The sequence below is a fragment of the Polyodon spathula genome, chromosome 26, assembly GCF_017654505.1.
Source record: "Polyodon spathula isolate WHYD16114869_AA chromosome 26, ASM1765450v1, whole genome shotgun sequence".
Taxonomy (NCBI): Eukaryota; Metazoa; Chordata; class Actinopteri; order Acipenseriformes; family Polyodontidae; genus Polyodon; species Polyodon spathula.
The window spans coordinates 14,494,250-14,522,234 of NC_054559.1; the positions used below are offsets into that span (position 1 = coordinate 14,494,250).

At 40.9% G+C, this 27,985-nt stretch overlaps 1 protein-coding gene across 1 annotated transcript; it reads left to right on the top strand.

Moving 5' to 3' along the window:
• Nucleotides 1–226: 226 nt before the first annotated feature.
• Nucleotides 227–27,042, top strand: LOC121300841 (E3 ubiquitin-protein ligase RNF216-like). Its single transcript, XM_041229765.1, has 20 exons — nucleotides 227–297; nucleotides 3,530–3,673; nucleotides 3,779–3,900; nucleotides 4,176–4,601; nucleotides 4,711–4,787; nucleotides 4,951–5,041; nucleotides 5,240–5,719; nucleotides 6,210–6,286; nucleotides 6,409–6,508; nucleotides 7,056–7,217; nucleotides 7,784–7,895; nucleotides 8,260–8,399; nucleotides 8,960–9,010; nucleotides 9,259–9,396; nucleotides 9,848–9,996; nucleotides 10,594–10,672; nucleotides 23,623–23,720; nucleotides 24,927–25,149; nucleotides 25,740–25,809; nucleotides 25,931–27,042. The coding sequence occupies exons 2-20, from the start codon at nucleotides 3,607–3,609 to the stop codon at nucleotides 26,245–26,247; spliced, it is 2,979 nt and encodes a 992-aa protein (XP_041085699.1). The 5' UTR covers nucleotides 227–297; nucleotides 3,530–3,606; the 3' UTR covers nucleotides 26,248–27,042.
• The last annotated feature ends 943 nt before the right edge of the window (nucleotides 27,043–27,985 follow it).

Sequence of the window (27,985 nt, forward strand, 5' to 3'; positions counted from 1 at the left end):
AAAACAACATGACGTCATTGAAAACCATTCCAATCGGCTCTGGCTGCAACACCCACTGCCTGTTCTTTTCATGATCTACTTCAAAACTGAAGTAAATACTATACGCCTACCTGCCACGAGTGTGACCTGTTCAAGCCCATAAATAACTACAACTCCCAGAATTCCTACAGGTGAAGTGCGCGTGTGACGAAGCCTGTGTTCCGCGCTCCAGTTTCCGGTATCTAACTGGCAATCTGCTGCTGGCGTGTTGCTTTATTGCTACTGTACAGGAAGAGAGCAGAGAGCAGAGACACAAGGGTATGTGGATATTTCTCGCATAATTACATTATAGCAGATGTTTATGTTAAAATTTATCAAGTGAAAGCCTACGTTGTGTGTGTGTGTGATATATATATATATATATATATATATATATATATATATATATATTATATATATATATTATATATATATCTATCTAACTATTACAAATCTAACCTGCCTTGATCGGTGTTTGTTTATTTTTGGCAGGCAGGACGAATATTAGTTCGGTGCCAGCAAAAAAAAAAAAAAAAAAACAAAAAAAAAAAAAAACAACAGAACATTTAAACGTGAAACTGTAAACAGGATTATAGCACTAACATTATCGCAGATAATCGATGGGTCCCATTCCTTTTTATGTCGAGTCAAGATGAATAACACACACTGTGATGGTGATTATAGTAGTAAACGGCGCTGTTGAATTCTATACGACAAAACTAAAATTCTACAGGTGCTTTATAGATTATTCACCTTGCAGATCTGTGTTCATTGAGCCTGGCGGTGCTACTGAACTCAACTGCCTATGACTTTACCTGGCCACAGCAGGATACATAACATGTAAGTGCCGCTTCGATGAATACAATCTAAAAACCTTCCAGCCATCGTTAAATCAGAATTCAGTTCACATCCCCCGCGTTGTCAGTGTACAGTCACCTAACTAAACGTGACTTCAAGCAGAAGGCTCAGTGGACCTCTTTCTAACTCCTGTGGGGATATTGTAAGGATACTTTGGATTATACACTATAGAAAGTGCCATCTAGGGGAACTAAGAATTGTGACTTAACTCTATTGGAATCTGTTTGGCAAAGCTCCAGACTATAGCATGAAGAGACTTCCCAGACTTTCTCCGACTTTCCCTGAAGTGTTGCAATTACAGCTTTTAAATAGGAGCATGCAAACTATCCATTAATCATGTAAATTGTAGTAATGTGGCCTAGATCAGAAAGCATTTAGTAAAATAAAAACTCTGATAATGAAATTAATTTAGAATACCACAAAAATACAGTTTCAGTAATGCATTCATACATTGAACTGATCTTCCATTGATGCTTGTGCAGTCATTTGGTGTTTAGTGTGTACTGTATTGTATAGGCTGCTTTCCATGCACGTGTTCTGAAATCGTTGGCATTCCATGATTTACACCTGGAGATAAATCACGGCTCCAGACTGCATCTAAAATGGTCACATATGCAACTCATTTTTGGTTTTTTTTGGGGGGTTAGGCACAATTGACGCATGTAACACAAAATACTGCCTCTCACCATTTTTAAGGACCGCGATCGTGTAAACACGATCATACTGTAGGGTAGGCGAACAGCATGTGATCGCGTTCATCCCCTGTGAGAAGGACAGTGTGTGATCGCGTTCATCCCCTGTGAGAAGGACCGCGTGTGATCGCGTTCATCCCCTGTGAGAAGGACCGCGTGTGATCGCGTTCATCCCCTGTGAGAAGGACCGCGTGTGATCGCGTTCATCCCCTGTGAGAAGGACCGCGTGTGATCGCGTTCATCCCCTGTGAGAAGGACAGTGTGTGATCGCGTTCATCCCCTGTGAGAAGGACAGTGTGTGATCGCGTTCATCCCCTGTGAGAAGGACAGTGTGTGATCGCGTTCATCCCCTGTGAGAAGGACAGTGTGTGATCGCGTTCATCCCCTGTGAGAAAGACAGCGTGTGATCACGTTCATCCCCTGTGAGAAAGACAGCGTGTGATCACGCTCATCCCCTGTGAGAAGGACAGCGTGTGATCGCATTCATCCCCTGTGAGAAGGACCGCGTGTGATCGCGTTCATCCCCTGTGAGAAAGACAGCGTGTGATCACGCTCATCCCCTGTGAGAAGGACAGCGTGTGATCGCATTCATCCCCTGTGAGAAGGACCGCGTGTGATCGCGTTCATCCCCTGTGAGAAGGACAGTGTGTGATCGCGTTCATCCCCTGTGAGAAGGACAGCGTGTGATCGCGTTCATCCCCTGTGAAAAAGACAGCGTGTGATCGCGTTCATCCCCTGTGAGAAGGACCGCGTGTGATTGCATTCATCCCCTGTGAGAAGGACAGGGTCTGATCGCGTTCATCACATGTGAGAAGGAAAGCATGAGCGTATCATCAGTTTTTGAAATCGTTGTAAGATTATCCCAGTAGTCATCATTTGCAAATTAAATACATTTTTTAAATACAACTTTTTGTCCACTGCATGTTGGTCTTGCAGTGTTTAAGTATGTTTTGAGTAGTTTTATATTTACAGAGGTGTAACGTCCCTACGTATTGCAAAAGACAGTAAAAACATGTCATATTAATTGTAATAATAATCTCTCAAAATATAATTTTTTGGATTGTACAATTTACCTGTATTACATTCGGCAAAAATAAAAACTAAGTGGATTTTATTGTATAGCAGCTGTGTGGGTGCCACACCCTCACCACCTTCTGCCCAGTGTCGTGTGTGGTTTGCAAGAGGCTGGCTTGTACACTTAAAACGTATATCCTGCAGTATTAGGTGGTTGTTTAACTTAGAGTAACATTCTTTCTTAATGTGTTATTCATTTAGTAGAAATATACTGGCAATTTAAATTACAAACGCTCAGTCAGGTATGCTTTTTTTCTTTCGTTATTACAGATAATAACGGAATTAATAACTATTATTTAATTTATAAATATTTTAATTTTAAATTTTTTTTTTTTTTTTATGTGCATATATGAATGCCATGCGTATGATGCCTCGGCACGCCTTTTAAGCTAGTGTAAGAAGGTCGTTCTGATTGAACATGAAAGTAAACGTCAGTGTGAGGAATGTGAAGCAAAACTGAGATGCAGGTACAGAAATATTGAACCCGAAGGGCTGTGTTAATATAGTGCACAGGAAGTAAAATGGTAAAGCATCTGTGCAGCCTCCAGTAAGCCAATGTAGCATGTGCTGAATTCATTGCTGATTAAATAAAAGGTGATTTACAGAAAGGGGTTCACAGTGCAAATTACACTTCTGTTCTGACTGACTGTAGAACAGATGTAGCTGGGCGAGATAATGTGATGGTACAAATGCTACATTTCTGTTTTTGTATTATTTTTCTGTTTTTTTTTCTTTTCTTTTAAGCAGTTGAATGTGGAATTAATCAACTTGCTCTTAAAAGTGGCGCCCATCAATTGGATTTGACGCCCAAAACGTTTACCTGGAGCCCTGAGAGTTGCTTGTGCTTATGGCCAGGTAAATGTATCTCTCGTTCCCCTCTTTCCCAGGTGGTCTGGAGGCATGACCCTATCGAGTCACTGATTGGTGGGTGCTGTGGGCAGGCCTGGAGTGTGAATGATGTAAAATGGCCGATGGAGAAGCTGATGAAGAAGTCATTCACCTGGCCACTTTTCATCGTCATCGGGGAGAAGGTGGGTAAAAGTTGGTGAGAACTTTAGGCATCACTCGCCAAGTAAGCCCTTCAGTGGTGAATCATTGGGTTATGTTCTGAAAAATGGTTGTTTTTCTCATGGCAGATGGGAAAGCTTGGGGTGGCTTTATTGATGCCATATCAGATGACTCTGATATTGAGCTGTCGTACATGAAAGAAGAAGAGGAGGAGGAGGAAGACGATGATGATGGAGTGGTCATTTTAGAGGTAAAAGTTCCACCTGAAGCCGTAAAAAGATCTTCATTTATAGTCTTGCTTTACAACCACTGGTAAGCTTTCCACATACTTGTTTTTCTAAACGATTCTTTGCTAATGCAAACCATTTTTGTACTTGGAGACTATTATGCATTCATGCAGGCAAATTCTATTTTGTGTGATATATAATAGAAAAGCAGTTAGGGTCATGGTAATTCGGCTAAGCCGCTGAAACTGTATCGTCAGCTCTTCTACTTATATCTGTTTTTTAATTTCTTCTCTTGTAGCCACAGCAGCGTCAGCTGGTGCGTCCAAATGTGATCCGTCCAGCGGCTCGCTGGGGAGCAGTTAAACTAGAAGACCCAGGACCCGCTGGACGTCCAGCTGCGTATAATGCAGAAGTGTTGGTTGCTGCAGCACCTGAGCCATTGGTTCCACCTTTAAGAGGTGCTGGGCACGGGGGTGCAGTGCCCAAAGTGGCTAAAGAAGCGAGTCATGCGGGTGCCCATGGTCCGATTTTGCTCCAGCAGCAGCGGCAGCCGCTTAGGTTTCAGCCAGTCCCAGAGGTCCGCCAGCCAGCCAGTAGAAACGGACAGGCTGCAGAGGTGGACAATGAGAGACCCGGGCCAGCATTCCCCATACAGGACCCTCTGAATGCAGTGTATGCCATGGAGTACGACAAGGATCTCATAAAGTCACTGGCAGATGAAACGGTAACATCCCACGTTACTTTCTGTTATAAGAAACAATATATTTGTTCCGTTGTGTAGATGTACAGATACGAAACCACTTCATCTCCTTTTCATTTCTTTTGTTCTGCAGGCCAATCTCTTCCCAGGCATAGATAAGGCATTTGTGGAAAACCTTATACAGAGACGGCATTTGACAGATTTAAATGCGTAAGTATGTCTTTATATTTCAGGGAAAAGCTTCAAAACGTTTTAATAAAAATATATAATATTCAAGACTGCTGTTGTATTTATAATTTTTTTTTTTTTTATAAAAAATTATGGATTGTTCAGATAAAAGGTTTGTGTACATTTTTTTTTTTTTCCTTCCCAGAGTCACTTATTACTTGTTAGAAAATCCTGATTATCCAAAGAACGGGAGACCTCATGCGCTGAATCAGTTAAATAATCTCTGTGAGAGACAGGTAAATATATCTACGGCAGTATTTTCTTACTAAGCCAAAAAATTGTATCTTGAAAGCATTATATCCATTGCTTAAATCTGTTAAAAAAAGCATTGCACTGTTTTAAGCTGAAGTTGATGTACCTGACATTGCGACTTCTTCACGATGCTGACCCTTGGAGCATGGCTTTTATATCCTTTTGCCGTTTTCGTTCTCTAGCAAAGACGGCAGGAATTGTTGCTTCCGAATGTTGTGCCTCTACCGGCACAGTGCGGGACCCCTGTTCCACACAGAACCCGAGGCGTGCCACAGGGAGCTCGCAGAGAGGGCCCTTTAGGTCCTTACGAAAGGAGAATCGTCGTGGCACATCGTCGACTCTCAGAGAACAGTAATGATAACGCTCAGCAATTATTGACGTTGGCTGGTGCGATGCCGAAAGGGGCTGTGGCAGCCGGAGAAGTGGGTCACGTGAGCGCTCCTGTTCCCATATTGCAACAACAGCAGCCAAGGTTTGAACCCATCCTAGAGGTTAACCCAGGCCCAGAGGCCCGACAGATGGGCAATGGATATGGCCAGGCAGTGGAGATCGACGACGAGAGACCTGGGCCTGCTTTCCCAGTACAGGAACCTCTGGAACCAGAAGCAGGTTATGCCGTGGGGTACGACAAAGATCTGATCACCTCATTGGCGAATGAAACGGTAATGTGAAATGTGGGATGGGACCTAAAAGTGAATGCCCACATGCACACTGCAGACAGTAAAATTCCAGTGGGTATAGCCTCTTCAACCTGGGTTAGCATTTGTTTCTTCATCTCCAGCTACTGTCATTATGAATCTGTGTACATGATTTTAAAATGAGCCATATGACTTTACCAGGATATAACTAGAAAATTAAAGCTATTCTGTTAGCTCAATTTCTGTTGGATTCAACAGTGAATACAGTCTGTTTTTCCATTTAGTAAATGATAAGGGCTGCTACTGAGAACAGTAAATAAGTTAGAAAAGAAAAAAAGGCCCAATTTCACTACAGTTTACATTTCACAATTACACTTAATATTTTTGTTTTGGGAAATAATGCAGCAGTAGTAACTGGTTTTACTTCTAAGAGTGTTTTTGTATTTTAATTTCTGTCCATCGCTGTTCTCTGGGAGTTCCCTCTTTAACCCCCTATAATCTCCTTTTTCTGCAGGCCAATCTCTTTCCTGACATAGAGAAAGCGTTTGTGGAAAGCCTTATTAAGACCCACAATTTGGCTGATTTAAATACGTAAGTATTTCTTTACAATGAAAGAGGGTTTCAGAACCACAATATAATATCCAGGACACAAAGTTTTCTGTTTTCGTTTTTTGTATTGCATTGCTTTCTGTGTTTTCTTTTTGATTTTGCAGAATTGGTAACTACTTGTTAGAAAACCCCGACTACCCAAAGATGAAGGAGCCTCCTACCTTAAAAGCAAGTATTCTTCTTGAAGCCAGTGAAGACACGTCTGTAAGTATGGATTATCTGTTACCACTGATCACCATTGTATTCTTTTGAAAACCTTTTGCTTCTGTTTCTTACTTTAATTTGTACTATGCAGATATATCCAGGGTTAGGGGTCAATTCCCATTCCCTTTTAATCGGCTCCAGCACATTGATCAGAATCACAATTAGCAGTATTCTGTTAGAACAAGCTTCTCACAGTGGCAACAAATTACTTCAATTGAAGCCTCTGCTAGTCTATTAAATTGGCTTCAAATGAAACATGTGGACCAGTCACAACAATTATGTCTCTAGAATACCAATTTCAATTTCTTCAAACGAAATTGATTTAAAAAAAAAAAAAAATTGGAAATGAATAGCACGAATTGAGCCCAACCCTGGAGATAGCGAAGACCATGCTATTGCTGAAAAGTTGCTGGCTGCAGTCCAAACCATGTGACCTACAGCAAAGGAGCCAGGAGGCAGCAGATTACCTATAGAAATGTACATTTATTTAACCGGGCGGGGTGCGGGGGTGCTAACCGTAATATCTCTAACTCGTTTTTCTTGCTAGAATAAAGAAGATTATTTTGACTTTGCCAAGTTGCAACCTGCACACCACCGCACTGTCGTGCAAGCTGCTGATCTCCTCATGGCTGATTTTAAAATGTTAAGCAGTCAGGACATCAAATGGGCTCTCCATTCCCTCAAAGGACACTATGCAATCACACGCAAGGTCAGCGCACCCCACTGCATGCCTCGTGCTCCTCTGTTATTAGTATGTTAGCCTGGATTTTAAGTAAAGCAATTGAAAGACCCTGTTTGGAAGCGTAGATTGGTTCCGTTGAACGGTTTTAGCACTTGTTTGGAACGACAACTCAAATGCACCCGAGTAACTTTGGAGCTTATTTTTTGTAGTTATACTGATCATTTTAAAATGATGGATACAGGTTTATAATGACTCTAGCTGGAGATGAAGAAACACATGAATTAGTCCTTTAGCAGACGCTTTTATCCAAAACAACTTAGAGACTAGGGGGTGAATTATGCATCAGCAACTGCTGCAGAGTCACTTGGTTTTACATCTGATAAACCCAGGTTCCAGATTTCCATTGGAATGCTACTGTCTGCAGTGTGCAAGTGGACATTCATTTTTAGATACCAGTATTATTTCCTAGATTTCAAAAGTACACAAGCTACTAGTTCAAAGTAAAGAGTAGCTTGAATCTGAGTGATGCACTGATTAACGCGATCAGAGTGTGTGTGTATTTTGTCTCTTGCACTGCTTTCATTGTATTGCAGGCCTTAACGGATGCCATTAAGAAGTGGCGAGAGACATTTCCTGAAGCTACAAAAAAGCAGAAAAGGCAAAAAGAAACGAGCCAGATATATATAGATTTCAAGTTTGAACATGGTACGGAAAAAGTGGGCAAACATTCTTTTTTATGTCTTCTGTTTTAACTTCATTCTTGGGGCCAAATAATGCTATTGGAAAAGATTTCAGAAAAGGTGTCAACAAATGTGTTGAAGACTTGTACTAGCTGTTAGGATTATGTAATTCTATATTCTGAGCCTTTGAAAAAAAGTGTAAGTAATGCCGTTAATTACCTTGTTGAGATCGGTTGTATACAAGTACCATGCTTTTGATGTATGTATACATCTAGAGATTTGACTCCAGGTGGCACAGACCAATCTTCATAGACTAATGTGCGTAACGACTTTTTGATTTGGAGTTTCCCTTGAGCGCTAATGTTGCAGATGCGTTTTCCCTGTTGTAGGTGATCTTAAGTTAGAGAGGCGCTTGCATTTTCTGGAAAACAAGAGGCGGCACTGGAGAGTGTATGACAAAAAAAGCATCGTTCCGCCATTGCTTAAAGAAATAAACTTCTACGAACAGAAAGCGAAGGAAATGGCTGAGGTAAACCAACAATTTTCTGGATTTTTTGTCACTTTTAATAATGTTTTGCATAAAGCTGCACAAACCCGAATATTCGAATTGAGCTCTCCCAAGGAAATCTTGCAGCAGCTTCTTCACTTGGAATGGGGAAATTAGCCCAGTCAATACCAATGACCCACGCCACATTGGCGGCACCTGATTTCTGTGGAGAGCATGAATGATTGAATAATCGGATTGAAGAATAGTTTGCACTTCAAGTTTTGCTAAGAAGCCCTTGAATTTATCTCCCACAGGAGTTGAAAGTGATTTGAAACCAGGCCTGTTTGTTCCATTTCCAACAGATTAAGAGAAACCAAGTTTGAGTTTTCCTATATAACATTATGGGCTGGTTTCACAGCACCTGATTAGCATTAATCTTGGACAACCTAATGTTATCTTAGGTAAGGTAGTGCAAGACCAGTGCTGATCTGAGTCTGTGAAACCAGCTGTTAGAACTGAACTGTATATCAAGTATAGAAGTCAGCAGATATCCACAGTGGGTCTGTTAAGTTTTACATGTGTTAAATCTTTCCTGTTCTCAGCATGAAGACTTCTTGTTGGCTCTGCAGATGAATGAGGAGCAGTATCAAACGGTAAGCTATTGGAGGGATAAAGGGCTATAGCGCACTACAGATGCATTGAGGAAAGTTTTGCAGTAGATAATCGGAACAGTGTAAGGATACATTTTCAGGGGTTAAAGAATCTTTGAAGAAGTGGCGTGTCTGAACTGAATTTGTTAAAACAGTTTATTTGCTAAAGAATTTCAAGCTGTAGTGTCACCTTGCGATTTGATCAGGAGCGTTCTGCCTGTCTTGCTGGGTTGTACCCGCTGTGTTCGCAGGACGGACAGCTGATTGAGTGCCTCTGCTGTTATGGCGAGTTTGCCTTTGAAGAGCTCACGCAGTGTGCAGACGGGCATCTCTTCTGCAAGGAGTGCCTGGTGAAGTACGCGCAAGAGGCTGTCTTTGGTGCAGGAAGGGTAAGCTGGCAACAAATGCAACTTCTTTTAAATGGTCTTCCATTTGCGTTTATCACTATATTTGAGCCATGTTTTATAAGCTTTTACTTGTATTTGATCATTTTTATACTGATTGAACTAAAACAGTACTTCTTAACTCTCCTGATTTTGATCTAAAGTTAGACAATGGCCAACTTGAACCAGACTTCTATTACAGAGAGTTCAAAATGCTGCAGCCAGAACACTTACTCATACCTACTTGTCACATTTCACCAGTTTTAAGGTCACTACACATATTGGCTTCCCAGCGAAGTATCATATTGATTTTAAAATGTTGTTCCTCACTTATAAGGCAATCCATAGTTCATGTATTGCCTATTTGCGTGAGTTACTTACAAAAATTAGACAAGTGTTCAGAAGGGAAGTGTCTAAATCTGGAGAAGAATCAATCAAGAACTTCCTTCCGTTGTAGTCGGAGCTGAGCTGCATGGATGGGACCTGCCAGTGCTCCTTCCCAACGAGTGAGCTGGAGAAGGTGTTACCAGAGAACGTTTTGTGTAAATACTACGAGCGACTCGCAGAAGAGGCTGTGGCTGCCACCTGCGCAGACGAACTTGTTAGGTCAGATTCCTCTTCCTACCTCCTCGTTTCAACAGCTGGGTGTGAACCGCTTTTAAAAGCCCGCTGTCTGAAATTATTGCACTTTTCTGAGAAGTTTGGGCAGCTCATCTGTACAAACAAGTGTTTTTTTTTAATTTTTATTTGCCATAGTTTGGTAGGAAAGTAAAACGTAAAGTAAGCCAAGCAGATACACTAGCTGAAACATTTGTGTATCTTGTTTGGGTTTTTACGACGTAGGTTCAGGCTTTTCAGCGTCAAGGCAGCTGAGAGAATTTTAATACTGAGTTTAAGATTGAACTCAGCCTAACCCTAACCCTGATCGAAATAATGTAGTGCAGTTCTACACTGTTCTGTCCTGCACCAGGTGAAGAGCGTGGCCCGTCTTTCTGCACCTGTGCCAGTTTTACCTTACAATTCTGCACCGGTTAATATCTGCAGCTTTGCCTATTTTCTCTCACTTTTAAAATGTCATTATAAGAGGGGAAACCTATTACTGAAATGTAACGGACACACTGCACAGGTAAATTATACTCGCACACGGACATATTGAGAAATTTAGTGAGTACAACATTTTTGTTGTCGCTTCCTTTGTCGCAGATGCCCCTTCTGTAGTTTCCCGGCTCTCTTGGATAAAGAAGTGTTTCTTTTCAGCTGTCCGAACGCACGCTGCAGAAAGGTAAGCAAAGTCCCCAGTAACCTTTGGGTGTTTCAAACACTTTTAAATGTACTCTGAATCCTGTTGCTGTTGCAGTAGGCTGTAATTCAGCTTGTTTAAGCATGAGGTCATTATTTGACTTGTTCAGTGTTCCTCTTTAAACTGCACTTGTGCAGTTGAGCAATCAAGAATTGTTTTGGCCACCTCCCTATGATCACATGTACACCCAAGTGCAAATGCATCCTTGCTCCCAAAACGCAGCACTGAACTGAGTAGAGAATTTGACATGCTGGTGGTGTTTGATCACTTCCAGCGATGTTCTGTTGCTTTCCACTTGACCACTAGGTGGTGCTCGGAGACTGCACAGGGATTATGCTGTCCCATGGTTTTTATTATTTTGCAAACATCTTTTTGTTTTTCTTGGGTGGGGAGAGATTAAACTGGGTTTGGATTTGGTTGGGTGGTAATGAAGAAAAAAAAAAAAATCTGCCATGGATTAATATTAAAAAAAAAAAAAGCTTTAATTGATCAATCTGCATGCTTTATTTACACTGCACCTAATTGGTACTACTACTATGCTTGTAACAGTAGGAGGTTATATAAGCAAAGGATTCTTGAGCAGCTATTGATTCGAGTAAAAGACAGACCCATAACTCTTTCAGTCCTGAATTGTATTTGTCGAGCTGAAGAACAAACTCCTTTTTATTGGGTATACATGAGAACAGGACCATAATATTATAATTTTTTAATATATATTTCTACACGACCTCAGACTGGGACCTGGGAGTCTCGTGAGGTTCCAGTATGATTCCGACAGCGCATGTTAACATACGGCGCTAAGATAAGGCGGGATCTTGAGGTGGTCCCTCCAGGAGTGAAAGGGTTAAAATACCCTTCATGCTTCTGCTTCCTCCCAGGGGACTTGAGGTTGACTATTATCTTCCTTTGCAGGTGTACTCATTTTAATGCACATCTATAACTGAATACCAGTGCTTGATGGGTACGTTTTTGAGCTATGTTGTTTAATTTCCTTTGCTTAGGTGGAATTTGAAAAGCAATAAAATGGTCATAGCGACATCGTTTTGTTAGCTGACCAGTACAACATGTCATCACTCTGCTGGTTCGGTTCCTTTTAATAGCGCTAACTCAGAGGGACTGTGTTGCCATAGCAGCAGGAAGAGAACAGTGTCTGAGGTCCTGTGTCCAGTCTGTGGAATGTGAAGATCTTTCAAGTGTTTAGTTTTGCTCCACGTTTCAGTGCTTTTAACTCATTTGGCAACATTTGAGATTTGTTTGGAAGTTGTCCAAATGTGCAGTCTAGTGCCTTTGTTGCTTTAGTTAAAACTGGAAACTAGAAATTGCATCAACACCTATACCTCAAACTTTGATGTTGATGATAAGGATGGTGGTGATGATTAGGGTAATGGTTACTCTTTCGAAATGAAATGGTAAAATTGTCATTTGGCCGGGCAAATTGGTAGAGTAGGAAATGGTTGGGTCTTGTCCCTCCTCGCCTTAGCGAGAGACTGTTTTGCAAATATGTTTTTATTGTAACATCCTGTCTAGAAGACAGTCTTGCATTTCGTTGTCCTTTTATGGCAGGAAAGTAAAACTATGGAAAATCAGTAGCTGAAAACCCTGCGTCCCCTTATCTGCAGTCAGACTTCAAGATGTTACCAGCAGTAGTTTACATTTCTGTGGTTTGGATTTCGTCCGGAGACTGCTAGCCGGGCTAAGGGCTTTTATTTGACTATTTCCTTTCACTATCAGTGTAGTCTCTTAAACAGGCTTTCAGTTTAAGCAGCAGATTTGGTTTAAATTCGTATTACTTGAGATTTCCATGACATTTAAGCTCCAAAATTATAACTCTGTCTAAAATTATTTGTTGAAGCAATAAGGCACTCTGTTTGGCTATCAGAAAAACCTCTTGTGCATTTTGCTGCTTTTAATATCCACTTTCTTACCGCTTAACATTAGCACTGATCCCCTTTTAATGTACTTATCTTTTGGTTCCATTTGTGTGTTTTTACGCATTAATTCATAAATGTTTTGAATGAAGTGCTGGTGAAAACTTGGTTTGTTCTCCTTTCTGAATAATGAATGCCAATGTTATAGCTAAGCATGCACATAAGAGAGCTTGGTGATTCATCCTCTCCCGACTGTCTCAAGGAGCCGTCCTTCTGTAGTAAAAGCTGCTGAAAGATTTTTCTGTTCTAGTGATTTGGCAGATTGTTGATGTTACATCAGCCTTGGCCACATCCCATATGTCCATTCCAATACCTTGGAGAGGTGTCCCACATCCGTCCTGCACAATTGATGGTGTTTTCTAAAATGTGTGTTGGTATTCTCACATTCCATTCTGTAACCAGCCCTTCCAGGTTATTAGTCTCATTAGGGATGGAAATCCTATTGCATTGCAGTTTCACCTGTTCCAGGTTTTATTATGTGCTTGGTTGGCCACAGTGTATACAATAGCAAGTCTTCTTTTCATCCCTGCACACTGGAACAGTTTAGTTATCCTTATCTTATCAGGTTTGTGGGTGTATAGATCTCTCCTGTCCTGTTGCAGCTTTATTACCAGTTCATACAGCTTAGTAATTTGGAGTAGAAAAGACTATTGTTGGAAAGGTTTGTTCCTATATTGTATTGAAGGAATAAAACAAGAACTACTGACGGCAAAAGCAGCGACTCGAAGAGAAAGGGTAGCCTTTGTGTACTGGACGTGAAGTGGTTTCCTGATTTGGTCTGGTGTGACCGATCACCTCATCTTTCCTATTTTCATAGTGTCTGCAAGAGGAAACGATGGCTCCTCGTTATCTGAGGCATTGCAGTTTTTTCTCTCACTTCCTGTATCAAGAGGAAGTGATACATCGGTCGTAGTATTTTCTTTTCTCCTCCATCCTTAAACATTTTTTAACCTCAAAAAAATAGATTTACACCAGGGCAAAAAATGTACCAGTCTGCTGGGGGACCACATATTTCCAACAATGGCATTTATAGCCGTCATTAGCCTTGTGACTGACTTCCTAACTGAATTAACTTTGTGGACTTCTGTCCCCAGTAATTCAGTTTCTTTTTTAATTTACTGTGGAGCCCTGCTGAGTGAGACTGGGCTGTGAATTGCTGCAGGCTCCTTCACAGCAGAGTTTGTCAGTGCCTTGGCTGTGAATCACTGAGGGATACAGTGTGCTTCCCCTGTACTCTATAGCACAGGTCCTGCCTTTCTGATGAGATACATTACTTTAGAGTAGGTCTCTTGACCTGCAAAGTTGACCCTTTTCTGTACTCTAGGCTCTAACTTAGCACTGTTTTTTTTATTATTATTATCTTAACTGTGGTCTTAATTTTAATCTCCACTTCTTCTATTTGTTATTTCTTTATTTAGAAGGCTACATTTTTAAGCACATTTAGAATTGGTGCTTTCAATCGAAAACATGACAACCAAAAAGCCTGTTTGGTTTGGTACAGACAGCTAGCTAGATATTTACAGCCTCCGAATGTCTAGCGTACTTGTCTGCTTTGAATTGAAAGTGTGTATATGTGTGGTCAGCAGAAAACCAGCATTGGAGGACTGTTGGCTGTTGGTGTCTCTTTATTACCACAGACATAAATGTTGTTGCATTGAGTGGTTTTTAAAGAGTGTTTATACATTTACATTTTATTTGATAAGCCCTGTTCTCATCTGCAGTGGAGATAATCCTTATCACTTAATGTGTTAACATGATGTTATTGTTTTCTGTTCTGATGTCGTAGTGGACATTCCAGCTCCTAATGAGTCCGTTCAGTTCGGTCTGTGTAATCAGTGCTGGAAAAAGATATACTCCTGCTACACCTGTATCATTAGGCTAACCTTGTTTCTGGGACTTTTAAAAATGAAAAATAAGAATAAAATATGAGGCTGTTTTGAAGTGATTGTAAGTGCTTCACAGTACCTCTCCAGTGAGTGAAGTGATTGGGACTGATGTTTCTTATTTTTAGGCTTGGCTTCGTGAAGCTCTTTTGCAAGAGTGATTTAAGGTGACAGGTTCTTTGTGTGTGCGCGTTGCAATGGGAATGGTTTTAGTATAAGGATTTTAATATTTATACAGTGTAAAATGCACTGGTTCTTGACAGATCTCTGCATTTCATTTTGGGGATTTCTGCAAGGTCTGATGTCTTATTCTGTTTTGCCCCTGAAACATAAACATAATGCATGCAGTCTTGGGGAATTGGTTAAAATACTTGAATCAGCAAGTCTAACTGCATTACTGTGTGCGTAGTCAAGTCTAAGTTTATAGTGTTCCCATATAAAGTAGATGTTTACTTATTTATTCCATAAATATAATGTCAGGAATGAGGGATTCTGTGGCAGTTTCTTTAACCAGCTTTTTCCAGTTTTCAGATGTCTCTTCAATCCTAGTATTTGAATGCTTTTCATACTGAAAAAGGTTGAAGTTTTTTACCGGGCTTCCTTACTCTGTTCACTTCAGATCCTAAACTTTCCTTCTGTAGGAACCCCTTTGGTGAACAGCAAGTAGAATCTCGGGTAAAAGGCAAGCAAGCAGACATCTAAATGATGAGCTCTGCTCTAATTTAATTTATGTACAGAACATTCCCCAGTTCCATTAAGAGCCTTGGGCCCTTCCCGTAGAGACACATTGTAGCTGGAAGCTATATATCCTGGCTGGCATGTGATCAAAATGTGACTTTCCTTTTTTTTTTATATGATAGCTCCAGAGAAATCACTGTTTGTCAGGCTACACATAGACTCATTAATTATATTCATTTCTATATACATGAACCCCGCATTTTACTGCATTGAATCTAATGACCTAAATTAAATAAAAGCAATAGCATCCCTATTGCACTGCAAGGTATATTTTAAAAGGTAATAAGCAAGATACTTTTAGCAGCTTCTAGATCTCTGTTCATCTTGCTGTTTGCCTTCGTATGTTTGTGCAGTGATTTATCTCTTTTTTTTTTTTTTTTTTTTTTTATGTGCAGTTTGAGTGGAATGGGTCAATACTTTTCCGTTGTCTGTCCAGCTCTGATGCACTTTAATAGCTGTATCCTCACATCTGCATTTAATCCTGTTAAGTCACTTGCACACTTTTGGGCAGGGATTCTATAAAATGGTAGGCTTCCGAAGGCAGTGCAGTTGAGGGAGCTGTCGTACCATGGTGATTTGATAAAGGAATGAGGCCAGGCTGCCTACTGTTCTGTGTACATTTCCAGAGAATTCAAAACCTGACAGTGTCAACCTTTTTTTACTTTTAATGCAGTGCTTTGCATTTGGACTGTTTCCATTTTAAAGCAGTCCTGTTCTGTTTCTTGGTTCTAGTTGGAAAGGTGGAAAGTTTGCTACTGTGTAATAAGAGTGGCCCTGTTTCTTAATGAAAGAGAGGCCTTCTGCAGGTGGCAAGAATGGCATTTACTTTTCAGAGTTTTATGGACAGAGCACTATGTAGTAATGGTTGTAGTGAAGCAAATTGGTTCTGCTCCCTTAACTTTACTTAAAAAAACAGAGAGAAGGAGAGATGGGAATTCTGTGCAGCTTTAAAACTAGATTATGCTTGCCCGGGTTGTGTTTTAATTAGTTACGGCAGAGTTGCCAAAAACTGAATTTGTTTGGGGGGGGGGGGGGGGGGGGGCTCTGCAGACAGGAACTTGGGCATAGCGTGGGGCAAGCAGGAAGCGAAGGGATTTATTCCAACTGGATTTGTATTTGAAATGGCTGGGAGTGGCTGATGAGACACTTTTCATGAACACTGCGTCTGTCTGAAGAGCACACTGATTACTGGGAGAGGAGTCTCACTTCTCCGAATGGCATAATTAGTTCCGTTCCAGTTTCCAGTGTGCTGGCACAATGTGCAGTGGTCCGTTTTTTTAGCGAGAGGGGAAATAAGCGAGGCTGTGGTGACTATCAGTAGTTGTCTGCATTTAATCCATGAATACAAAATGTTAGCTATGCAAGCCTAATCAGTTAGTAAGTATATAAGAAGGACTGCTTGCTATGAAAAGTACCATAGCTTGCCAATCTTCAGTGATCTGGGCATGCGGTTCATACGTTATCCTTAATCTCAATTAGATTTCTGTGCCAGTATCTTTCTGCCTCTGGCTTGTGTTGTGCCGTTGCCTCTGCCCACCCCTCCAGGCACAGCAGAGTCGCGTGTGTGGAGCAAGTGTCCTGGATTCTTTATTCTCTCTGTCACAGTGGGAGACTTCCTGCACCAGTCATTCGTTTCAGCTGAAGCTGGGCATCAGGATCCTTTCAGAGAAAGCTGGAGTATTTTTAGATGTTGCTGAAGGGGGTGGAGGGGAGGGAGAGGGAGGGTTCAGCTTCCCGGCAGCTTGAACTTGACGTGGATAGATATTTTCTAAGCATTTACTTCATTCTTTAACTCCTAATTCATTATTTTTTTTAAAAGGAGAAATAAATCATCTTAATTCCTGCCTAAGAGAAGTTGAAATATACAAATGTACTTGGTTGTTTTGGTTCTAGCTTTGTAAAATTGAGGGTTTTTTAACCTCTTTCAAAAAATGGGAATTATAGTAGGCTAATTTAAAGACTGAAGTAAATGGTTTGAAATTGTAGCACTTAGACCCTTGGTAAGAGTTCTGCAATGGAATCTCACAAGTTATATACTTGGTTGTGCAATTGTTATATTATAAAGTGCTGAATTCTTGAATGTACATGTAGTGTGTGTTTATTGCTTTGTCAGAAATCATCTGGGCGAAAAAAAGGCTTCTATAAAATAGAAAGGCCAAAACAGCAAGAAGGAAAACCCTCCCCAAATTGTGTGTGAGACAGCCCCTGTTTGAAGTCACGGTGTGTTCAGCTCCACATGGTGGCAGTAGAGAGCTGCCTTGGAGACCTGAGCATACTGGCTTGGCCTGAACCCCACTTCAAGCAGCTGCCTTGGATTTCATAGATTCCATTTCTCATTGCTTATCCAGGGGAATAATGAAAAAGATATAAAATACATGCCTGGAAAACTCCTAGTCTGAATTATCAGTGAAATCAAGGAACATTTAAAAACTTGTGCTGTACCTTTCTTTGCACTTGCATGTGTGCTGTGACCTACTTTCATATCCCGTATGTTGTTGCTTGTGCTGTGTTTAGAGAATTCACACTCTGAAAGGTACCACACCTACCTCTGTGAGTGTGTGATGGATAATACTGGAAGTCTCCACTTGACTAAGCTTTGTTACGGAGGCTGCAATACTGCAGAATAGAATTCTACATTACCCCAAGTGAGAGAAACACTCACTCTTGCATACATGCGTGTATTCTGAAAATATGACTTTCAATACAGATCAAAGCCCAGAGCTCACTTGGTGTTCTTTGTGTGATACACAAACAGCAGCTCTGTAAATTGCAATGAATGTGGTGCGACAGGCACCAGCATAGCACATGTCACGCTGCTAGCTTGAAACTGCACTTGAAACTTTCCAGGCCACTGTTGATGCTCTAAGTGGATTTCATCTTGCAGCAGCAATACAGACGGTTCACATCTGGCTGTGAGGGGAATAGTAATGTGGTGATATAATTGTCCTGGATTTCAGTAATGGCTTGGGCCGATGCACAGTGTGAGTTTTTTACCCGTGTATTGTGCATTGTGATAAGTAACAAAAGGTTACTTATTCGAGATGTCTCCTATCATTTTTTTAGTTAAAGTTTTGTTTAGTAACCATTACTCCTCAAAGTGCAAAGTACATAAATATGTTAAAATATAATTGAGGCATTAAATCTACAGTATTTGATTAGACTAGTGTTCTGATTTAAGATTATTACTTTTATAGAATGTATCTATTTTGTATTACTATTCATAACTGGTGCAATGTGAGATCATCATAAACTCGGCACAGCTTAAATTCTCACATGTCCTTTGCAGTCCAGTCTTTTCTTGTTGTCTGGTTGAATCAGTGAAGGACTGGGTTTCAGGTCCTGCTAGGAAGCTGCTGCAGTATGAAATCTGATTCAGCCCAATGAAATGATCCTTTCAGTGCTAGTAATACATATGAGAGAACCACAGAAGCGCCTATTGATTTTTTCCAGTCTTTGGATTACTCTGCTGCTAGAGATACAGAAATGTGCAAGGTGGAATCTATATATTTTTCAAAAGGGAACCGAATACCTATTCCTTACCATTGTGTGTTTAAAATATGCCTCCTTTGGTACTTATGAGTGATAGTAAAAGGAATAACCTTTTAAAGTTGTCTTTAATATAAGCACTCTGAGTAGGCCTAATTGTTTTAGTAATTTTGTTTGCATTCTGCCAAGCTGAGTGATGCAAAGTTTTTTTTTAAATAAATATGCAAGTAAATAGTACTTCTATCTTTTTTTTTTTTTTTTTTTTTTTTTTAATAATATATGAAATTGGTTATAAAATGGATTTGTGTTATTTTTATTGCCTGCACAAGGCTCCTGCAGAACGTCTGTTTGACTGTGTTTGGAATATCAATGTGGTGAGCTCATTGTGTTCCTGTAAAATATTCTGTGCACAGCCCGTAAGCTCCATTTCAGCTGTTGGTCTTCTGTTGCAGTGCTCAGCTCTGTGCATCTGGGGATACACGAGGGATGAATCAGTCTTTGAAAGCTGAGTAAAATACTGTGCTTGTGGTCCTGGAGCGCACCAGGGTTAGGGGAGCTTTTGAATGACTGCAGTAGATGATGCCAGGGACCGTCAGTCTGTCTCTTTCTTTCTTGCCTTCCTTTCTGTTGCGACAGTGCATCAATCGCAGCTTCATCTTTATTGTCCACTCCATTTTTTTGTGCTCACTACAGGAAGCTGTGTAAGGTGGGCAGGTGGCAGGGCAGGAGGCTGTTGGGTACCTTGTGTACTATTCTAGCTGGCTGCGAAACAAAGATTGCAGTCATGTTTCCAGTCTAACGGTAGGGTTCGCTCCTCCTCAAAAGCAGGAATGGGTCTAGCAATCCAAACCTGTGGTTGTGTGGGTGTGTGTGTAGTTTAACAATGGACCTAACTATGCCTACATCTGTTACGATAGGTGTGGTTTCTTCCAGAGCTGGATGTGCCTCCAGTAAACAGACTCAAAGTTCTTCTCCAAGAGTAAATCTAGGATAAGCCCAGCATGGCAATCTGTATTGCAAGACCTTTAAAGCTTTACAGATATTAGTGTACCGGTAATTATGTGAGGTAGATGCGTAAGTCAAAATTCCATCACTAAGAGCTGCTAATGCGTATCAAAACGGTACTGATGCAAAACCGAGCAGTTCTCCTTTACAGTGAATGAAGCTTGGCAGGTATGCAGCATTTTTAGATTGGCACAGCTGCTGTTAATCATTGGCTTGCATTCTTTGATCAGGAGAAAGTTGCTGAGAGTGCAGTAAAAAGGCCTCTGGGATTGCACATCGCTGGTCTTCTCCCTTTACAGATCCGCTGCAAAAAGGTTTATTTTCCATATGGAACTGAGCTGCAGGGTTGTGCTGGAGTTCAGAGACCAGGGCTGGGGGATTTGAAGAGGAAAGGGCTTTCCTGGACTTTACAGAGCAATACCGGCCATCTTCAGGGCTCTTGCGCTTCGTGCTTGTTAAATTTTTTTTTTAAAAATGCTCAAAATATCGGAGTGGTCTTTCATTGCAAACTTTGCTCTGTGTTGGTTCAATGTCTAATGTTGAAATAAAGCGTACTGGTTCTTTTCGGTTTGATGCATTCGCTTGCTGTGCTGGAGGCAATCGCAAAGTATTTTTAAATATGGCCCCTCAGTGTGTCTAACTTTGCATGTATTTAATATCTGAGTTCAAACCACACAGAGCTAGTTCCCTGCATCCATCCTCCGTCACATGACTCTTGAATGGCTAGCCAATCAGTGGAGACCAGCTGCCCGTGGTACATTTTACTGTAAGCAAAGCCGTCTCTAGCTTTGCTTCAAGAAAATAGAACCAATCCGTATTCATCCACTTCTCATATCAGTAATAGAATAATCGTGTATGTGTGTTTCTTTTTTTTTATTTTGTTATAAATGCAGCCTCATTGACTTTGCATTGCTTATTTTTGTGCCAATAATTTATCTTTCTTAATTTGATCGCTAACTTCAATGGCTGATAATTAGGCAATACAACAGTTGATACTCTGAATTGTTATTATTATAATTTAAGTCACAGAAGGAAAGGGTAACAGCTGAAAAGATGCAGGAAACTCCTGTATCCCCAAGTGGTTCCTACAGTAATTATCTTTTTACTGTTTATTTGAATGGTATTTGCATCGTCTGTCAAGTTATAACTAATTAACGAAGAAAGAGAGAGACGGAGAGACTGAGACTAAAATGCTGCGGATGGTAATCCATTCTTTTCATTGGCAAGAGCGATGGCGTGGCCTAGTGGTTGGAGCAGGGGGGCTGGAGCCAGCAGATGTTTTAGTTTAGAGGCCTGATTAATTATTAGCAGCTTCTGTGACTTTCCTTTCACGCTCTCAGTCCACAGAGCAGGCATGCCACAGGAAATGGGTTGTGGTAAGATTTCTGTTTCAGCCAAACATTAAAACGCTTGAGCACTCTGCTGTAAAAAACAGAGAACTAACAGAGTTAAAGAAGCATAACATACTTTGCAACAGCCCCAGGCGCTATCCGATGTGTCTTACAATCTGTGTTTCCGAGTTCAGGTTGTGGTCTGTAGACCGACCTTTTTTAAAAAGGCCGAGTAAAAATGTGTTGCGTTTTGTAAAGTCTGGTCCAAGTCAACATCTGAGTCATTTTCCACTTGACACGCTTGCTTTGAGTTTCAGTATTACATGGAAGTTTCCTTTCTAATATATTCTGAGCGCAGTAACACGTACCTTTTTAAGGTCAGTGTTTAAATTGGTTTGTGGTTGATCGGGTACAGAACAATACATGTCCTGCATGAGCAAACGGCCTGCTGCTTTCAAGAAGTACTGCTGGCCCCAGAAAGCTGTGTTTTCATGTGCAGGGAGCAGAACCATGCGTTCCCAAGTCAAGTTCAGTCATGTGGATTTCATGGTGTTGCATCACAGTGAAGTCACAAGTTATTTATAGAACACTTATATAAGTGGAGAGGTGTGTGCCTTCCGAGCCCAGAATGTCTGTGCAGTCGCAGAGCCTGCATCTCTTGGCTGTGTGCAAACGTTGTGTTTCCTGTTCTGGAACTGCACCGTAGTTGAACTAAAACAGTACACTATAGGAGGTGTCCCACTGCATTCAAAGGTTGCTTGTCTATTTTATCAAAGGGACCTGACCATTGAGGCTGCTTATTCAGTTATTTCAAGTGTATAAGTGGTTCCTCTTTTTTTAAGTATTGTTGACACATCATTAAAATGATATGCAGTGGTGGTGGTACTATTTGTGACAACAGAAAAGCCATAATCTGACCCTACAGAAAATACTACAAGGCTGCCAGTCTACCTTGTTTTTGTAAATTTTGTAATTGTAAACAGTTGGATGCTACACATTTTTTTAAATTATTGTTATTCTGCATTATTGCACAGACACTGTAATTTCCCCGTTAGGAAGGCACACAGTGCGTTTTTATGTTACCTTTGGACTGCTTTCAACTGGGAAGTATTTATACAGTGCCTGTGACCCAAACACATGTTGTCATGACTCCTGTCGCCACTAGGGTTTGCTGTCTCACTGCTTATAGGTGTTCAGTCTGGTAGATGTATTTACAAGCTGAGCTGTGTGGCAAGAGGTTTCATAACTTTACATAGCTTTACATAACGTTTATAGGAGTCATTTGTAATCTCCTATTAGAAAAAACAAACCAAAAAAGAATCAATAGCGTATAATTTGAAAGGAATTTACAGAAACTGGTTGCATTGTACACAGTAACAGTCTTGATGGCGGGTGCAGATAATGGACCGGTTTTACTGGAATATGTAGCAGAAACACCCATTGGTGTTTTATTGACATTCTCAAATGCTGCTTCTGCCTCCTGTGAAGTGTATATCACGATTTAGATTTTTTTAAATCCAGATGGCCTCTTGGAATGCTGTCGTCTTCCACGCCATCGCTCAGATCTGTCCTGAGAATGCATCAATCCATTCATCATCTCCTCTTGTGTGAACCACATGTCTTCAGGTTTTTTGTTTGTTAGTTTTTTTCAGTGTGCTATGTGCTGTAGGCTGGTTTTGCCGCGACTGGGGCTGGCATTGAGAAGACCCTGTGTTGGTGTATAATTATCAGCTGCTCGGAACTAAGCATCCGGACAGAGGCTCGTGCTGTTTTGTGCTTGGCTGTCCCCCTGCTTTCCCTTGTACCTGTGTTAGACAGGGCTGCAGTATGCACATATGTCCACATTGGCCCTGAGGCACTGCAGCTTTAAAAAAGAAAAGAGAAAGTTTGGCTGAAATCATTCATGAATGGTTGGGGTCGAAGCTTGCTTGTGACTTGTCTCGATCTCGGTGTGGAGGAGTGCAGCTGGTTCTCTAGCACACCTCGGCTGCAGGCCTCAGTTTAGTGACAAAGTGAAACAGACGATGAGTTTCGTTAGTGGCAGTATTTCTCTCGGCCTGAGCTGGCAGTTGTACTGTGGAAGCTAGTGTTTAATTCAATTTGCTGACAGTTATTTGACATTTCTTGTGTGTGTAATGGCTCGACCTGAAAAGAGTCCAGCAGCAGCAGATGCAGCCAGAGTGTAGCTTGTTTGTGGCTCTTTAGTGGAGTATTTGTGGGTGTTCAGTGGGCTGGCTACTGCAGTCAAGTGGGCTAACAGCAGGTGTACTGCAGAAGCCAGGCTTCTACCTTTTCACTGCTGCATGTATGAGCTCTCATTTGCCGCTGAGTCAATGGCAACAGTCCCTCCAATCTTCCTGTAAACTACTTCATTTATATTAATTTGACCTAATTACTTCAGATTAATAAACAACTATGGAGCAATTCAAAAGGACAGTGCATTTTTAAAGTGTTTACTAGGATCCATATGGTTCTCTCTATCTCTCTCTCTCAGATTACATGTATGTATGTAACCTGTGTTTATGTACAGCACCCTCCAAACCTGTTTCTCTTTTTTTCAGGAAAGCTGTCGGAAATGCCATATTCTTTGGAAGGACCACATGGACATGACTTGTGACCAAGTGGCCGAGAAAGATGAAATCCGCATAAGGGTGTCTTTGTAAGTATTTGTTTGAACTCTCTTTAATATTGTAAATGTTGTCTATTGAGGAACCCCATATGGTCAACATCTCAGTTACAGTAAAGGCTTCAATTATTGTTTTCATCAATCTGCTATTCAAACTCAGCTTAACAAACACAAGCTGTGCTTCCTGTTAGTCCGTTGATTCTGGAGATAATGAAACCACCTTCTTTGCTGTTAAATGCAACGCGTGCTGCTTATTGCAATAACATTCATGTGGCTGGGGGTGGTTTGTTGTTTTTAGCTTTTTAAAAACTATTTCTCAGTATGTGTTGTACCGATACTGTAACTCAGACTGAGACTTAAGTCTGTAGCTACAGTGGTTATTGTGTGTGTGTGTGTGTGTGTGTGTGTGTGGGCAGGTATTACTATCAATGTGGGGACAAAATATGAGAAAATGTCCCCATAAAGAAAGTAACTCCTGAATAAACAACATTGTGGATATTTGTAAAACACCTTCTTAAGAATTAAATATGCTTGTCGACTTTCACCCTGTGTGGAGTTTTTTCTGACGAGTTAGAAATAGTAAATAAAATTATAGTGTGAGTCAGTGAGAAGCCCCCACAAATATAGGAGTGTAAACGTGTGTGCGTGCGCGCATTTATACTTTGACATATTGGTAATGTGTTAACTAACTCCAGCCTCCTCCAGCCAGGGTCTAAAATAATGTAACCACAAGCCGTGGCTGTGAATTGTGCCTGAACTGTATCAAACCTCTCTCGCTATAATCAGTATTTGCTGACTGAGTAGCTAGGAAGCTGGTATAGGTGCTGTACTTTCCTGCAGCTATAGTAGAGTTCTGGGTAGATGGATGCAGCTGGGTTTCAGACACTGTTTCCTGTATTCTGGGGCTATCCACTGCATCCTTTAATAACCAAGCAGGAAGTCCACTTGATGGGAAGAAACCTTGCCACAGCTCTGAAAGCCAACATCACCTGTACAGGTCACTGGCTGCTTCTCTTTTCTCTAACCTCTATTTTAATGTTTTTTAAACTCTTTCTATGATATAAATATATAAATACCATTTTTTTAAGGTATATTTGATTAGTTAATTTGTCTGCTGTGTTTTTTTTTTTTTTTTTTTTCTAAACCTGTATATGAAGGGATATGCCAGTAGCATTAGCATTAAAATGTTCCTGCAAATGAAAGCGTTTGTGAGAATAACCCTATTACATGTTTAAACAGCGAGGAGAAAATGACGGCGGCCCGCGTGCGGAAGTGTCACCAGTGTGGGACAGGCCTGGTCAAGTCCGAAGGCTGCAACCGAATGTCTTGTCGCTGTGGAGCCCACATGTGCTACCTCTGTCGAGCCCCCATTAACGGATACAACCACTTCTGCCAGCACGCCCGCACGCCCGGCTCCGCCTGCCGACAGTGCCAGAAGTGTTCGCTTTGGACAGACCCCACAGTAAGTCACATTTCTGGCCCCCCACCCCTGCTCTTATTATGAGAAGATGCCGAGCTGTTTAACATGAGTCTGCTGTGCTTTTTGTAAGTTTCATTTGTAAACCTATGAGCAGCCACTACTCTTAGAATTTCACCCCGCACTCGGAATGTTAATGACGTGTTTAAACCATTACAGGTTCTGCATGAAGAAATGAACTACATTAATATCATCTTTTTGGATTTCTTTATGTTATTTGATAACGTATATGTTTAAGTGTTTGGTGGCTACCTTGAATCAAGTTGAAAGTGTTATTTCTCATGCACTGTTTTGTTTAGTCAATTGCACGATGTCAGTTAAGAGTCATTGATTTGCTTTAACCCTTTCAGTCCTGAATTATAACTGTCGAGCTGAAGAATGCTAAATTAAGTTATATAATTAAAAACAGAACTCCTTCATTGATTATACATGAGAATGGGACAAACATATTCTTATTGGCTCTCTCTGAGTTTTCTAACTAATGTATTCTCTTGTTTTACTAAACTTTTCTTCTTGATAGACTGCCGATAAATGTGAATTTTTTATGCAAAACTTTTTTTTATTTCATTATTCAGCAAGACGATGAGCGAATAATTAAAGATCTTCAGACGGAAGCAGAAAACGAACTAAGAAAGAAAGATGCAGGTACGTCTTCCGAAACAAGGCGTTCAACTAGAAAATCTGACTAGTGGAGCGTGGTTGTCAAATTTGTTTAAAATATAAATATTTTGTCATGTTTTTATTTTTGTATTTTTTTTTTCCTTAGATCATGCCGTCAAAAGAGTTGGCCCGCCTCCAGACACGACCCCTGCCAAAATCCCCCGGAGGCAGGATCCAGTCCCTGGGCTTAACGTCCAGAGACTCGTCCAGCAGCACCCACCGCCTCCACACCTCCTACACCCACAGATCATGTTGCCGCATGTCCCCCATCCGCACCTAAACGTGCCCCTTCACATCCAGCCTGCGCCTTACGTCCCCCCCCTGCCAAACCTGCAGGTAAACTATGAGCTCCCCAATATGAATCTGGACATTCATTTACCGATGCACTACGGACCCCATCCCCCTTTTTTCAGGCCAATGTAAAGGTTCGATAAGTGCCATCATTCCGATCAGAAGCAGAGAGAAGTAGAAATCGACATTCCCTTTGCCCCCTCCCCCAGAGTACAGGGATTTGGTGCTGGGTTCCTTTGCCTCCTTCTAAGCTGTTCTGTCAAAGGCATTCATGGAGAGAGGGGATTCAGATCTCGTCCACTTGTATTGATAAGACTGTGTTGAGATCATCCAAGCCTGTAAATATTACACTAATGTTGCGAAGAAGGTGGGCCAGACTGCAGTAATGTAACCCTGAAGAGAGTTTGGTCTACCTCTGCTGCCCGAGTGGCTGTATTTACTTTATAGCTTGAAAAATCCTATTTTGCAGCGTTCAGTAACGTTATCCGTTTGGAGTTGTATCCCGGCATATAAAAATAACAAGAAGAAATGTGGGGTTTGGGTTGAAAAAGTCCAGTTTTATACAGAAGGGTATGAAGGAGCCCAAGAAACGTCAATTTAAAAAAACAAACAAAAAAAAAAAAAAAAAAAGTAAAATTAACAAATGCAAACTATTTAAGTGAATCACAGTTGTGTCATAGCGCATAAGGATTTGTCCAAAAAAAAACCCTATTTAAATGCATTTGTTGTTTTGATGGAGTTTACATTGGCTTTGTTTTCTCTCCTTTTTTAATTCTTTTTATATTATTATTATTGTTATTATTATTATTAATTAGTCATTTAGCAGATGCTTATAGCGACTTACAGACTAGGAGGTGAACTATGCATCATCAACTGCTGCAGAGTCACGATAGGACCTCGTTTGTTCTACGTCTCGGCCGAAGGACAGAGCACAAGGAGGTTAAGTGACTTGCTCAGGGTCACACACAGTGAGTCGGAGGCTGAGCCGGGATTTGAACCAGGAATCTCCTGGTGTCAAGCCCTTATCTTTAACCACAATGTATGGTAGCTATCGGCTATCTTCTTCTAGCAACGGTGCAGATCATGAGGAAATAATCAGAAGAATGGAGTAGAATACCCCAATGAAAACTCACCATTTGAGTTTGGGATGCAGCAGTCTGTGTCGTTCTCCATATCACAAGCCAGCTGCTGCAGTTTTAATGTGAATGGATGCTGCAGTGAGGGAACTCGCTCGAAATGCATGGTTGTCACATGAACAATCACTTGCAAATCACCCACACTTGAAACCTGCCTGTTCTGTGGATCATGAGGAACATTCCTAATTAAACTTGATTTGAGGGTCAATATTCTACAGGTCCAGGGATAACTAAAAAGCGACCCTTGACAAATTTTAGAGTAGTATAGTTTTAAAGAAAAAGATTTGACCTGTCTGTGTGAAAAGAAGACCCATGACAATATGGTTCTTTCATTGTATTAGAATACTCTAGCATTCCATTTTTTTCAACCCATTTTTCAGAAAGACAGTTACGTTGCAATGTAAGTTTTGTTTAATTTAAACAGTGTTAAGAAAGGGGGGGGTATTATTATTTGTACTTTAAAGGACAGACAACACGTGGCAGGGAATTCTTTAGGATTTGCCTTAAAACTAGAATACAGAATACTGTTTGCACACTAAAAACAAAGCTATACAGCAGACTTTGATAGCATCTTTGCGGATAGAGACGAAAATTGTGTCATGTATTGGCTGATTATTGTTTAGATAAAATGTGTTGTGTATAATAAAATAAAAAGTGTCACTTTGTTAATTGTGCTTCACTGACTGTGTGTGTGATTGTCCCCGCACAGTGGATACATGGGGAGGAGGCATGTC

Excerpts from the sequence above, each read along its gene's own strand:
- LOC121300841 (XM_041229765.1), top strand. The coding sequence starts at position 3,607 with ATGGCCGATGGAGAAGCTGATGAAGAAGTCATTCACCTGGCCACTTTT. Across the intron at positions 6,287-6,408 it reads AATTTGGCTGATTTAAATAC|AATTGGTAACTACTTGTTAG; the intron begins GTAAGTATTTCT and ends TTGATTTTGCAG. Across the intron at positions 9,011-9,258 it reads ATGAGGAGCAGTATCAAACG|GACGGACAGCTGATTGAGTG; the intron begins GTAAGCTATTGG and ends CTGTGTTCGCAG.